Raw genomic sequence first — 12,183 nt, 5'->3', positions numbered from 1 at the left:
TTACAAATAAATGAAAATTAACCTGAACAAAATGGATAAAGAAAAAAATAAAAAATATATATAATATAACCACGTCATCAACCTCCAGTAAAAGTAAAAGCGTGTCGCACCATCTTTCCAGCAAAAGCTTCTCACTCCAATATCCTTCTCACGTCCACGTCCCCTTTTGACTCTATAATAAATTTCAAATCTCTACACACGCATTACTGAGCTGGAACCTCTGCCTCGAGATCAGCTCACACACTCACCGAATGCCGATTTTTCATGCAACTCCAACGGTTCAGATGCATAGTATCTCATGCCGGCTCGTGAGCTACGCGCCAAAAGACTCCCGGTACCAATGCTACCCTTCAAAAAGACGCTCACCGGCCACGTGCCCCTCCTCTCTCTCCCCAATTCCTATTCCAACGTGGTAATAAGAACACATTCATCATTCCCGCCATCGAGGTTGTCTTGGCTTGTCGCACACGCAATCCATTTAAAGAGAATACCAAATTATTCAATTTCTATATGAAGCGAAGATGGTGACAATTCGTTTAAACCCTAACCCTAATCTCGTTTCTCTTCTTCTCATTGCTCGTCTTCTCCTCCTCCTCCTCGATCGCCATGCAGCTGTGCAGCCCGTCCTCCACCATCAATGGCTCCAGCGCCGATGCCGGCACGATGCTGCCGACCAGTCCTCTCGTTTCTTTTCTTCAATCTCTCCAATCGGCGGCGCTGAAGACCTTTGGACCGAACTCCTTCGATCCGAAGCTCTATGTTGATCTCCCTCTCAAGCATAGCCTCGCCGCCACCAAGGCCGCCTTCTCGGATCTCACTCAGTCGCCGTGCGATGGCAAAATCCCTGCTACGGAGCTCAAGGTATTCTTGGCCCGGTACTTCGAGGAGGCTGGATCTGATCTGGTGCTTGCTTTGCCGGTGGATTTTGTTCCCGAACCGGCGGCCTTTTTGCCGAATGTGGAGAATCCGATTGTTAGGGCTTGGGCTCTGGAGGTGCATTCTTTGTGGAAGAATTTGAGCCGCAGGGTTTCCGATTCGGTGAAGGATCATCCGGAGATGCATACATTGTTGCCGCTGCCGGAGCCGGTGGTGGTGCCGGGATCTCGCTTCCGTGAGGTTTATTACTGGGACTCGTATTGGACTATCAGGTATGCTATCATCGCTCTACTTTTTGTATGATCTTGAGAAGTTTTTATTGGTTTTTGGTTTTTTTTCCATGGGGAATGAATATAGCATATTGATTTTTTTTTTTATCGAAAATTATTATTATTATTATTTTTCGGTGCAATGAACGACCACGGCATCGTCCAACAGACATTTTTTATTAATATTCAATTCAGGATAAATGGCCGGAAAATTCTGGGAAGTTGTCGAATTTTGATGGGCTTTGCAAAAATTGATTGACTAGTCTGGCTTTCAAGTCTTTAGATGACAATGACATTGATATCTTTTCTTCAATTCATCAATGGACATTTTTTATTTATTTATTTATTTCCATGGAAACCTCCGTCATGTTGGATGCTTCTCATGTACTTTACAAATGTCTTGATCTTCTTGTAAGTCTCGTTGTAATTCATTTTCAATTGTAGTTGGTTATTGATTTTCTAGTTTGCACACGTGGCATTTTTTAATAGAACATCGAGAGAATAGGCTTTCACACATCATCACAAGTCACTTTTTAGAAAGCCATACAGTTGGCTAATACACGTACAAAATATGTTTAGATATTAATAATTACTTAAATTAAAAGAAGAAAAATCTTTTTAAATCACACATCACTTTTAGATTTGTTTTAGATTGGAATTATATATTTTTTTAAAATTATTTTAAATCAAATTAAATCTGAAGCAGCGGTTTTGAAATCTTTTCTTAGTTTGGGATAGTTTTCCATGTGTTAAAAATGATGAAAATATCTTCATATTAAAACTTTTTTTATAGATTTTTATTATTTTAAATCCAGTTGTGGTGATCCCCTTAAATCACCATGACTACTGGACTTCTATTTAAAATGGATTGGGATGTCTTGTCTTTTTTTTAAGTAGTAGCAAATAATATATTTTACTAAATAAACAAATAAATTAATAAATTCATTTGTTAAATATCTATAAAAAAATAGAAAATTAAAAAATAATTTATTTTCTTTCTTTTTTTATATTTTAATTTTAGAAATTAAATATTACAAACCTCATCATGTCTTATGGATAGATATGAATAATTTGTTAAGGTGTTTTTGTCAGAAAACATAATCTAGTATTACTTTTAAAAAATTCTTTTCTCCCCTGCACTCGGATTTTTTTATGTGACAATTTTATAAGGAAACATTACAAAGATAATTTTATAAGGGAGATACTTCTTTTCTGGTACGAAAAATGTATATTTTTAAACTTGAATAGGTTATGGATTATGGACTTGTTGGTTTTTATATTTTGGTACTAGTGGGTCCTAAATGGGTTCTATATGGGCTTAGGGGTCTTATATCAAAAAGTCTCAAGATTTAGTGGCTCAACCTCTATACTTATGTATAAACCCATTACACTTCTATCACACAACCGATGTGGTACTATATTTCCAACAGGACTGACAAAGAATCAGATAGCATAGGGTTTGATGTATCTGTATATATATATATATATATATATACACGCACACTTGTAAAACAGATATCCTATTTCAGTCCATTTCACTGACTGATAACTTCACCTTACCACTCATGATCACTTTTGTCGGTACATAAGTGCTTGGTAAGCTTGTGGGTTTCCTTGTTAGCCAGCATCTATATCTTTAATTTTATGTTTTTTAATAAATTGTGATTTTATTGTGCAGGGGCTTACTAGCAAGCAAAATGTATGATACCGCAAAGGCTATAGTCTGTAATCTTATTTCCCTTATTGATACTTATGGCCATGTCCTGAATGGAGCAAGGTCCTACTACAGTAACAGGAGGTGATGTTCTGTTTAAGTCAATATGTCTCTACTGGTTTGTTTCTTTGAAAGAATTTTTTTATGATGTCATTTTTTAAAGGAAGTCCAACCTCATAATTTATGCAGTAAATCATTGTATCTTATATATATATATATATATATATATATATATTATTTATTTTATTGATATTCACTTGTAACATTAACTGAATCTCATTTTTCTTAGCTAGTGGATTTCCTTGTTGATGATTGCTTTATTTGGTTTAGTACTTCCAAAAAGTGTATTTATTGTTTATTGGGTTGAGTAATGTGCCTGTTTTAACAACCAGGAATTTAGTTTGTGTTTGTAGATGTTTAGAAGAAAATTTTGGAAGAGATGCAATATATATCTGCACCAGTATTGAGATGCACTAATATAATGTGAATGTTCATACCATTGGCCTCCATTCATTGCTTGTATATGTCATGAGATCCAAAGAACTTCTCCACTAGTGTGCACCCAATAATGACATCCCCACTTAGATGAATTCCATTTATATATCACAACAAAAAGCATCATTGGTTAATCTTTGCATACCCACATTTCATTCAAGTTTGTGAATGTCGGAATTTTTGCAGCCAACCTCCCCTATTGAGTTCAATGGTTTTTGGATATATACAAAAGAACTGGTGAGCTGGCACTTGTGAAGAAGGCTCTGCCGGCACTGCTCAAAGAACATCACTTCTGGAATTCAGGTGTTTTTTATTTACTATTGATGTTCCTTAATTGCACATATATCTGCTTCTGCTTTTGCGTTTCACCCCATTGACTGTTATGCTAAAAATTCTTAATTTCAATATCACAGGAATTCATAAAGTGGCAATTAAGGATGTTCATGGACGCAGACACACTTTGAGCAGGTATTATGCAATGTGGAACAAACCTCGGCCAGAAAGTGCAACGACTGTAGGTCTTCTATACAGTATGTGTGTAACCACAAAACTGCCTACCTTTCTTTCCAGATAAGAGTGACTTGAATTGCTATTTTGCAGGATGAGGAATCAGCTTCTAAACTATCAAATGATGTTGAGAAGGAAAAGTTTTACCGTGAGCTTGCTTCGACTGCAGAATCTGGCTGGGATTTTAGCTCACGGTGGATGAGGTTATTTTGGTCTCTCTTTGTATATGTTTAATTTTTCCTACTCTACAATATTCATAAATATTAGGCAATTGTTTAACATTAAGGTTCCCATCATCATCATCATCATCATCATCATCATCATCATCATTATAATTTCTTACCATCTATAACGTTGGCTGTTGATCTAAGTAGATATCATGGATGTCAATCATCATATCAATCAATGATGTTCATTAAGTTTGTCTTAGCCTGAATTATTTTACCGCGGCACGTTGTAAATTTCTTCCTTAGTAGGATTTTTGGACATTGTGGACCACATGAGCCCCTTGTCTAATTAGTGCCAATTTGTATGATTCTAGTGTGCATATTTGCATTGCTTTTTGATATTTGTGCGCCAGGTTCTTAGAAATTGCATTTGTGATAGTTAATGTGGTTTGGGCTTCTTATGCGATAAATTAGACATAAATTTACTACTTGGATTTGGCACTAAGATGATAAATACTGTTGCCTATAGGTAATCCTTGTGATCTTTGCTAGAAATGTTTGTTGAAATCTTTTAATTGTTCCTTTTGAATATCGAAACTGTCAGACTGATTCTGAGCTACGCCTACCTGGAATTTCAGGATGCTTAATTTTGGACAAATATTAAGTCTTCTACACACCTTTGCTATAATTAAAATTAGCCTATGCTAGAGGCCCAATATTGTGCAAAGTGATTGAAGATGGTCATGGTCTGAGATTGTTTAGTGATGGCAATCAACCTGTTTTTTACTGAAAATCTGATTGCTTACCTATATCATCATTTAGTGAGAGATGAAGCAGCTTTTAATTCAAGTTGTATGTTTTTAATATTTTTATCATATTAGGTTTTCACTATTCATTTATCTTTCAGCTCAGACAGTCATTAACGAATTGTTTACCTTTCCATCTCCAATTTTATTTCAATAGGAATATTTAGTGGATACTTTTTTTTTTTTGTTGAAATTACTTTTATTTTAGTTTGTTTTCTAATGGGATCTCTCTTTTGCAGCAACTCGTCTGACTTAACAACTTTGTCAACAACATCAATTTTACCTGTAGACCTAAATGCATTCCTTTTCAAGGTTAGAATGTGCAAAACCTTTCAGAATTTATCAATTTGTTAATTGATGATAAATCAGATAATCTTATTTGACATTATTCTCTACTTATTGGGCCTCTGCGAATAACATAATAAATTTTGATTCACTAGAAGCTTGTAATTTCAAAATGCTTCTAGGGTGCCATTTCTTGAAATTGATAATTGTAACCAAATAATCAACCTTAGGTACTTTTGTCTCAGACATTTGGATTTGTTATTCCTGATAAAATTGTGTCAATGCTTAAAAAAAAAAAAAAAAAAATATTCACAAATGGAAAATTCTCTACAGTAATGCAAAGATATTCCCATAGTATTCTTCTTCACAAAATCAATTTGTAACAGATGGAGCATGATATTTCCTTCTTTGCTGAACTTGTTGGAGATGGTTTTACATCAGAGAAATTCATGAAGGCTTCAAAAGCACGGTATGCAGCTATGAAGTCCATATTTTGGAATGCAACTATGGAACAATGGCTTGACTATTGGCTTATTGACCAGAGTGATGATGAGGTAAATGATCCATATGGTTCAAATGCTCTCTAACTTCTCGTCTATTTTGTATTGCTCTACCTTAGATTTTATTCTCTGGTTTCAGTTGGTGCATCAATGGAAAGCTGAAAATCAAAACCGCAACATTTTTGCATCAAACTTCATTCCCGTGTGGATGGAGACATATTCTTCAGGTTGGTAATCCTGCAACTTTCATTGTGAACAGTTTAGATTGATGAAGTATCAAATGCTATACTGACCAAGATAATACTTGTTCCCGGATAAACTTTGCGTAATAAACATAATTTATTTCAAATCATGTGCAGTATCTAAACTACTTCGGTCATTGCTTTCAGATTATTTTTAACACATGGGATTCCCTATTAGATAGAAAACCAAACACTTCTTAGCTAGGTTGATCTAACCTAAAATTTTAACATCAAAGAATGAGTAACCCCAATTAATATATTCATATTCATGTTAGGATATCTCTAATAAACCTCATGCCATAGTTAATAAAAAAATGAGTTACTTTAAGCTACAAAACCATATCAACTGATTAACAGGAGGCTGCTCTGGTTTATGTGCAGACCGAACAAATGTGAATAAGATTGTGAACAGTCTCAAAAGGTCAGGTCTTGTTCATGCTGCTGGAATTGCAACTTCATTATCAAACACAGGGGAACAGTGGTATGTTTCTCATCAGACAACAAAGACTACTGCTATCTTCTTATATAACCTGCAAATGGGCACCCATAAAGACAATCACTGAATAGTCCTTCACATATCTTATCAGGGATTTTCCAAATGGTTGGGCTCCATTGCAACATATGATTGCAGAAGGCTTGGCCAAATCAGGATCAATGAAAGCAAGGTCTGTCGCTGAGGATATTGCCATAAAATGGATCAAAACAAATTATGCTGCTTACAATACAACTGGTACCATGCACGAAAAGTATGACGTAGAGTCGTGTGGAAAGATTGGTGGCGGCGGTGAATATAAACCTCAGGTAGACAATTATTTCTTTTGAATTGTCACAATGTGCATTTCTTTGACACTTTTCACTCTCATGCATGAATAATTAACACAAAGCTTGGAATAGGACATTGCTATAAAACCATTCTAGAACTGACAACCAGAAACCATGAACCATGATTGAATCAACATATCTCTGCAGTACACTGAAACTGTAGAACAAGGCACAAGACACTAATTCCTTATGATTGGCTGATTTTAATTTTTTTGTTCTTCTAATTTAGTCTTATTATCATATAGTCCCACATAACTTAGTTAACATAGATGTGAATAAATAAACTTGCACCTCTTATTTAATCAAAGCCATAATAATGTGCTTTCATTAAATTGGTTTGTTTTCTCAATGAGGGATGGTTTGACGGTAACTAATAGTCCCAACATCGATTAAGTTAACAACTATGATTACTAATATATATATATATATATATATATATATGGTCCCTTATCCTATATCAGCATGAATCAAGCCCAAATAATATGTATTTGTATCTAACTAATACGACAATAACAATAATCTCTTTTAATTGATTATTGCAGACGGGGTTTGGGTGGTCCAATGGAGTAGTACTGGCATTTCTAGAAGAATTTGGATGGCCTCTTGACAGGGACATTGATTGCTAACACAAATAACCACATTCTAAAGTTTATAACAAATTCAACATGTCTGATGTCATGCCCACAAATGACAATCAAATTTTGCAGCATCTGAAAACACATCTTCAAAAGATTCTCTGAAGGTGTTGCTTTGTTGTATTCTATGTTTTCAATAGTTTGTTAATTTTGGACACTCAATGCCCTTTGTTAAAAGTCTCAGGCCCAAACTGTCCTACTTTGTGTTAAGGCCTATTAATAAATAAATAGCTCGAGTTTTTATTTACTCAAATGACATGGAAATAGAACATTAACCAACCAGTATGTATAATTTTACAGCCTGATTGACCTTGTGGAACACATGCAGATTAATTGGAGTACTAACAACTACTATATGGTATAGTGAAATATTATCATAATAGTGAATGAGCAGACTTAGGATTGAATATCTGGATCGATAATACTGTTGCACTACTGTGTTTGTGCGTATATTGTGGAATATTATATAAATATTGTAGTAGACTATTTATTCATTGTTTACGAGTCCCCTTGTGGGAAGATGTTGTTTCTCTCTTTTTTAGGATCGCATGACAAAGGAATTTATTAACTTGGTTTGGTATCTAAAATATCTTCTGGATGTACACATGGTAGGATTAATCACCCTATGTGATATTTGACTAAATTAATAAATTCCTAATGTGTCGTTAAGCCATTGTAATTAATATACTACCGTACTTGTTTGGTATTAAATGCGAATGAAATTTAGTCACTTTGGTGGTGAGTAGGATCACTTCACACATGCTCAGTAGTTTGAGTTCAACATCATTATTCAACAAGCCGAGTTTTATAAATAGCTTTGTTTGAATATAAGCATTTTTTTATATGATTTTCTTCTTTTATATATAATTAAAAATAATATGTTGAGTAACATCCCATAAATCTCTTTCATTCAAACTAATGATCTTCTTCTTCCAATGCCTAATAGTTCATCACCAAGTTTCTCACCTCACCTTAGATAAAAAGTTTCTTCCCTATGCTTCTCATTTTAAATAGAAGTTCTGTTTCCCCTTAATTATACCCAGTCACTCATTATCCTTGGACAAAATTGATTTGTATAGTTCTTTGATTAAAAAAAAAAAATCTTAATTAAATATGGGTTAAGGGTTCCAACTGAGGATGGTATTTGTAAAACCAACAAAAAACTTAATGAGACATGATATTAAAAAAAAATTAAAAAAAAAAAAATCAAGCCGTTGCCCATACGCTCATCTTTGGTTCAAGTTGGGCCAAAACATAGACAGAATTATGATATTTTAAAACCACAGTGCTGATTGAGCTCCTTCCACGCACTATCAACTATTAATAAACCTAATCCAATCAAACATACACATGTTCAAAGACTTCCAATGGCATCTACTAAGCATCTTTCTATATAAAAAAGATATATTTTCTTATCCTTATATATCAAGTCCACAAGAAAACCATTGACAAGGTTGACTCACCTTCCCTTTCTCTCCATCTTCTTGAGCAACGTGCACATGGGTCCCACCATGATATATATATCTATATATCTATATAGCATATAACCTATAACAGCCCCCTAAACTTTGTTTGACTCTTGACTAATCTCCCTCTTCTAATCTTGTTCCCCATGGCCATGGTTTTTAATCCATGTGGGTGGTGGATGAGTTCAGAGATAATATACATAAAATCCATGGGAATCTCAATCACAACCATTTTGAAAACACAGACACATAAATTGATATTATAGATAGGTTGGTGCCAAGGCCTCCCAACACTTGTTCTTAATGATTTGTATCTTATTCCAATCCTTCTATTCCACCAAATCAAACACAACAAATCCACTCAAATTTCCATTCATCAAATATAGATTAATATTTTTTTTTTAGCTTGATTTGTGATTCAAGGCACCACAAAGGTTGCTGTGATCACAAGTGAATTGGTTTTATGGTTAATATTTTCCCAAGATTTCCCACCAATCCAAATCAATCCTTATTAACAATGAATCTAGAGTTTGGTGGTATGTGATAATCAATATAAGCATTTTTACATTTGGCTTTTATTTTAAGGACTTATTCTAAGAAGAAGTGGGGGCAAAAGCTAATATATGAGATCCTCCAAATCATTCAAGAAAGCAAGATCCAAGGGAGCTAGGAAAGTACTCTTCTAATGTATAGCTTAAAAGCTTCAAAAAGTTTCCCTAACATCCAACAAAAACTAAAAGGGAACAAATGGCAAAGAGAGAGGAAAAAAAAAAGAGAGAGAGAGAGAAAGATGCTTACACATAGGCAATGGTTACTCCACTAGTTTATTACTTTTCTTATCTCAACAAAGGAGTGGGAAATCATTAGCCTTAATGAGGTGCCAATGAGGATGGGTATTTGTGTGAGAGGTGATACTTACCTAACATTTGATTTGATGGGGCTAGAGAACAAGTGGAAACTATAAGGTCAAGCAATCATTGGAATAGGGCATCTCACTTTAAAATTAAGTCTTTTGAGCAAAAGCTTTTGGGGTGGCTTGTGTCTTGGATGCTAGAATAATAAAGGGAACTTAAGAGAGTTGGATAAGCACTTAAGAGAGTTGGATGAGCACCCAATCTTGGTGGGAACTTAAGATATATTCATGTTTATAGTGTGATAAAACTAAGGGAGAGCTTGGCATTGTGTTCTTCTGTGAGATTAGTTGGGGAGGGCACTGCTCAAGAGCATCTTTGCATAATAAAGACAAAGAAGCAGCAAAGGAGCTTTTGGCAATTACTATGTATAATATATATTTGTATATATATTAAACTTGATTTAATTGTTTCTATGATATTCAAAATTAATCCTTTCAAATTTGTCTTTTAACCTAATGGTCCTCCTATCATGCTAAATGCATTTGACCATGCTCTTAACTTATTCCTCTATCTAGAATTTAATCATAAATAATAAAATAATTAATAAAATAAAATTCATAAAATTTTTTTACTTTCATTAGATTTTTTTTTTTTTAATATAGCTATTAACTTGGTCTTTAACCAATATAATGAGAGATACAAAATATGAAGAATACTCAACAATGATTCAATAATAATAGCAACAAGAAACATGAAAAATTTGAAGTGGAAGACAAAAGGTTAGACAAGTGAATAGACTTCTAATTATTCTTTCACTGAATCACTCTATCTAGATTTGTAAATACATAGGTAGGGGTTGTTAATAGAAAGATTATTGAGATTTAGAACAACTGGAAGGCATTGTGATACTGGTATCATATAGAAACTTAGGTTCATGTCAAATCTTAGTTTGTCTATCCTAATTAGTGAAGAGGCTGAAAGGTGGCCATTTGGTCTAATCCAATGGCTGCTTCTGTTTTACTTTTCTAAAATGTGGTGTTGGTATTTTTTATATCAAAAACTGAAACTGAAAAATAAATTAAAATCCAATGGTTATACCTCTAGAAATATGTTCAATTGTCTAATCAACTTTCAAGGCCTAGAAATGTCTTTACAAATTTTTTTAAAAAAAATTGTTTTTACACTGGACTATTTTAATATAAAATTAATAAAAATAATAAATTTCCTAAAAACCCTAATACATATTAAGAGGAGAAATAAAATTGCTCAAAGTTTTAATTGTAATTTAGGAATTCAAAATTATAAAGGTAATTGTGATATTTTAAACTGAAATACAAAATTAAAAGTGTTCTCGCTAGCATGCCAATAAAAAAGAAAAAAAAAATAGAAAAAGTAAATTTAAAGGAAAAAAAAAAGTTTAGGCAGAAGACTTGACCCATATAAAGAGCATTCAAGGTCTACCATCAAGCATTATTGTTAGGGTTGGAATAGACTAGGCATGTAGAAATGGAAAGTGAACTTTAAATCCCTCATAAAACCAAAACTAAGACAGAGAACAACCACAATCAATGGTCTATAACCTATATTCCAAAAATTAAAAATTTTTAATCTGTATCACACTCATGCAACAACCTGTCATTAATCCTGACAATTTCATCAATTGTCTACAAGATTATAATGATAAAAAAATCTTATATTCCAAATTGTCATCTATAACTCAAACAATACAAGCAGTAGTTATACTATTACCTAATTTGAGCAAAGTCCTTGCATGTCCCAAAACAAATGATGCTTGTTATGATAATAACATTTATTTTTTTCAATCTACACCTACCACATTGATATAATTTTTTTAATTAATATTCAATGAATTTTACAATTATTAAATACAAGAATAAGTTCATTATTCCAAAATCGAGCATTTATCATGGAGAGGAGGCCTAGCATAGTTTAAGATTTTTATAATATATAATAGTCAAAGTTTGTTCTACTCTAACTATATAAATAAATAAATATATATATATATAATCCACCTTGGAAAGAACAAGAGGAGCCAAGATTGCAAATCTCGAGGCATTCCTATTGACAAAGTGGGACAAAGTCTGTAAACGGTGGCAGTGACAGAGACCTAAGCAAAATAAGCAGGATAAAAAAAAAAGGCATATGCATTTATATAAATACTGAAAATGTTATTCATTACTAATAAAAATTTCTAATTAATGTTGATATACAAATAGTGTAGTTGATGACCATACCAAAGGGCACGAGTTCCAAAAGAAACAATTGACCTCTCTGGCAAAAGCCACACCTTCTCTCACGTGTGCCCTTTTGACCCATCTCCCCCATATACATATATATAATATTATATATATATGGATAGAGAGAGGCTGCATTTAAATATTGAGGTTTATTAATTTCACTATTTATTATTATTTATGTGATGGTGATCTGGTCACAAGTTTACCCTTCTTTCAGTCAACTCATAAATAACCCAATTCCCAACAATAGTTACCAGACGCTAAGGAGCTTCATTGTGTGTGTTAAT

At 33.4% G+C, this 12,183-nt stretch overlaps 1 protein-coding gene across 1 annotated transcript; it reads left to right on the top strand.

The window, feature by feature from the left end:
• Positions 1 to 418: 418 nt before the first annotated feature.
• On the top strand, positions 419 to 7,565 carry LOC120279612 (probable trehalase). The gene is given in 12 exon segments (XM_039286537.1): positions 419 to 1,148; positions 2,824 to 2,943; positions 3,541 to 3,571; positions 3,573 to 3,657; positions 3,768 to 3,868; positions 3,955 to 4,064; positions 5,074 to 5,146; positions 5,506 to 5,673; positions 5,759 to 5,846; positions 6,243 to 6,342; positions 6,449 to 6,662; positions 7,226 to 7,565. Coding segments are annotated over 12 exon segments (1,716 nt in total). The 5' UTR covers positions 419 to 606; the 3' UTR covers positions 7,310 to 7,565.
• Positions 7,566 to 12,183: the final 4,618 nt, after the last annotated feature.

Source organism: Dioscorea cayenensis, chromosome 16 (genome assembly GCF_009730915.1).
Source record: "Dioscorea cayenensis subsp. rotundata cultivar TDr96_F1 chromosome 16, TDr96_F1_v2_PseudoChromosome.rev07_lg8_w22 25.fasta, whole genome shotgun sequence".
NCBI lineage: Eukaryota > Viridiplantae > Streptophyta > Magnoliopsida > Dioscoreales > Dioscoreaceae > Dioscorea > Dioscorea cayenensis.
This window is presented reverse-complemented; position numbering and strand designations above follow the sequence as displayed.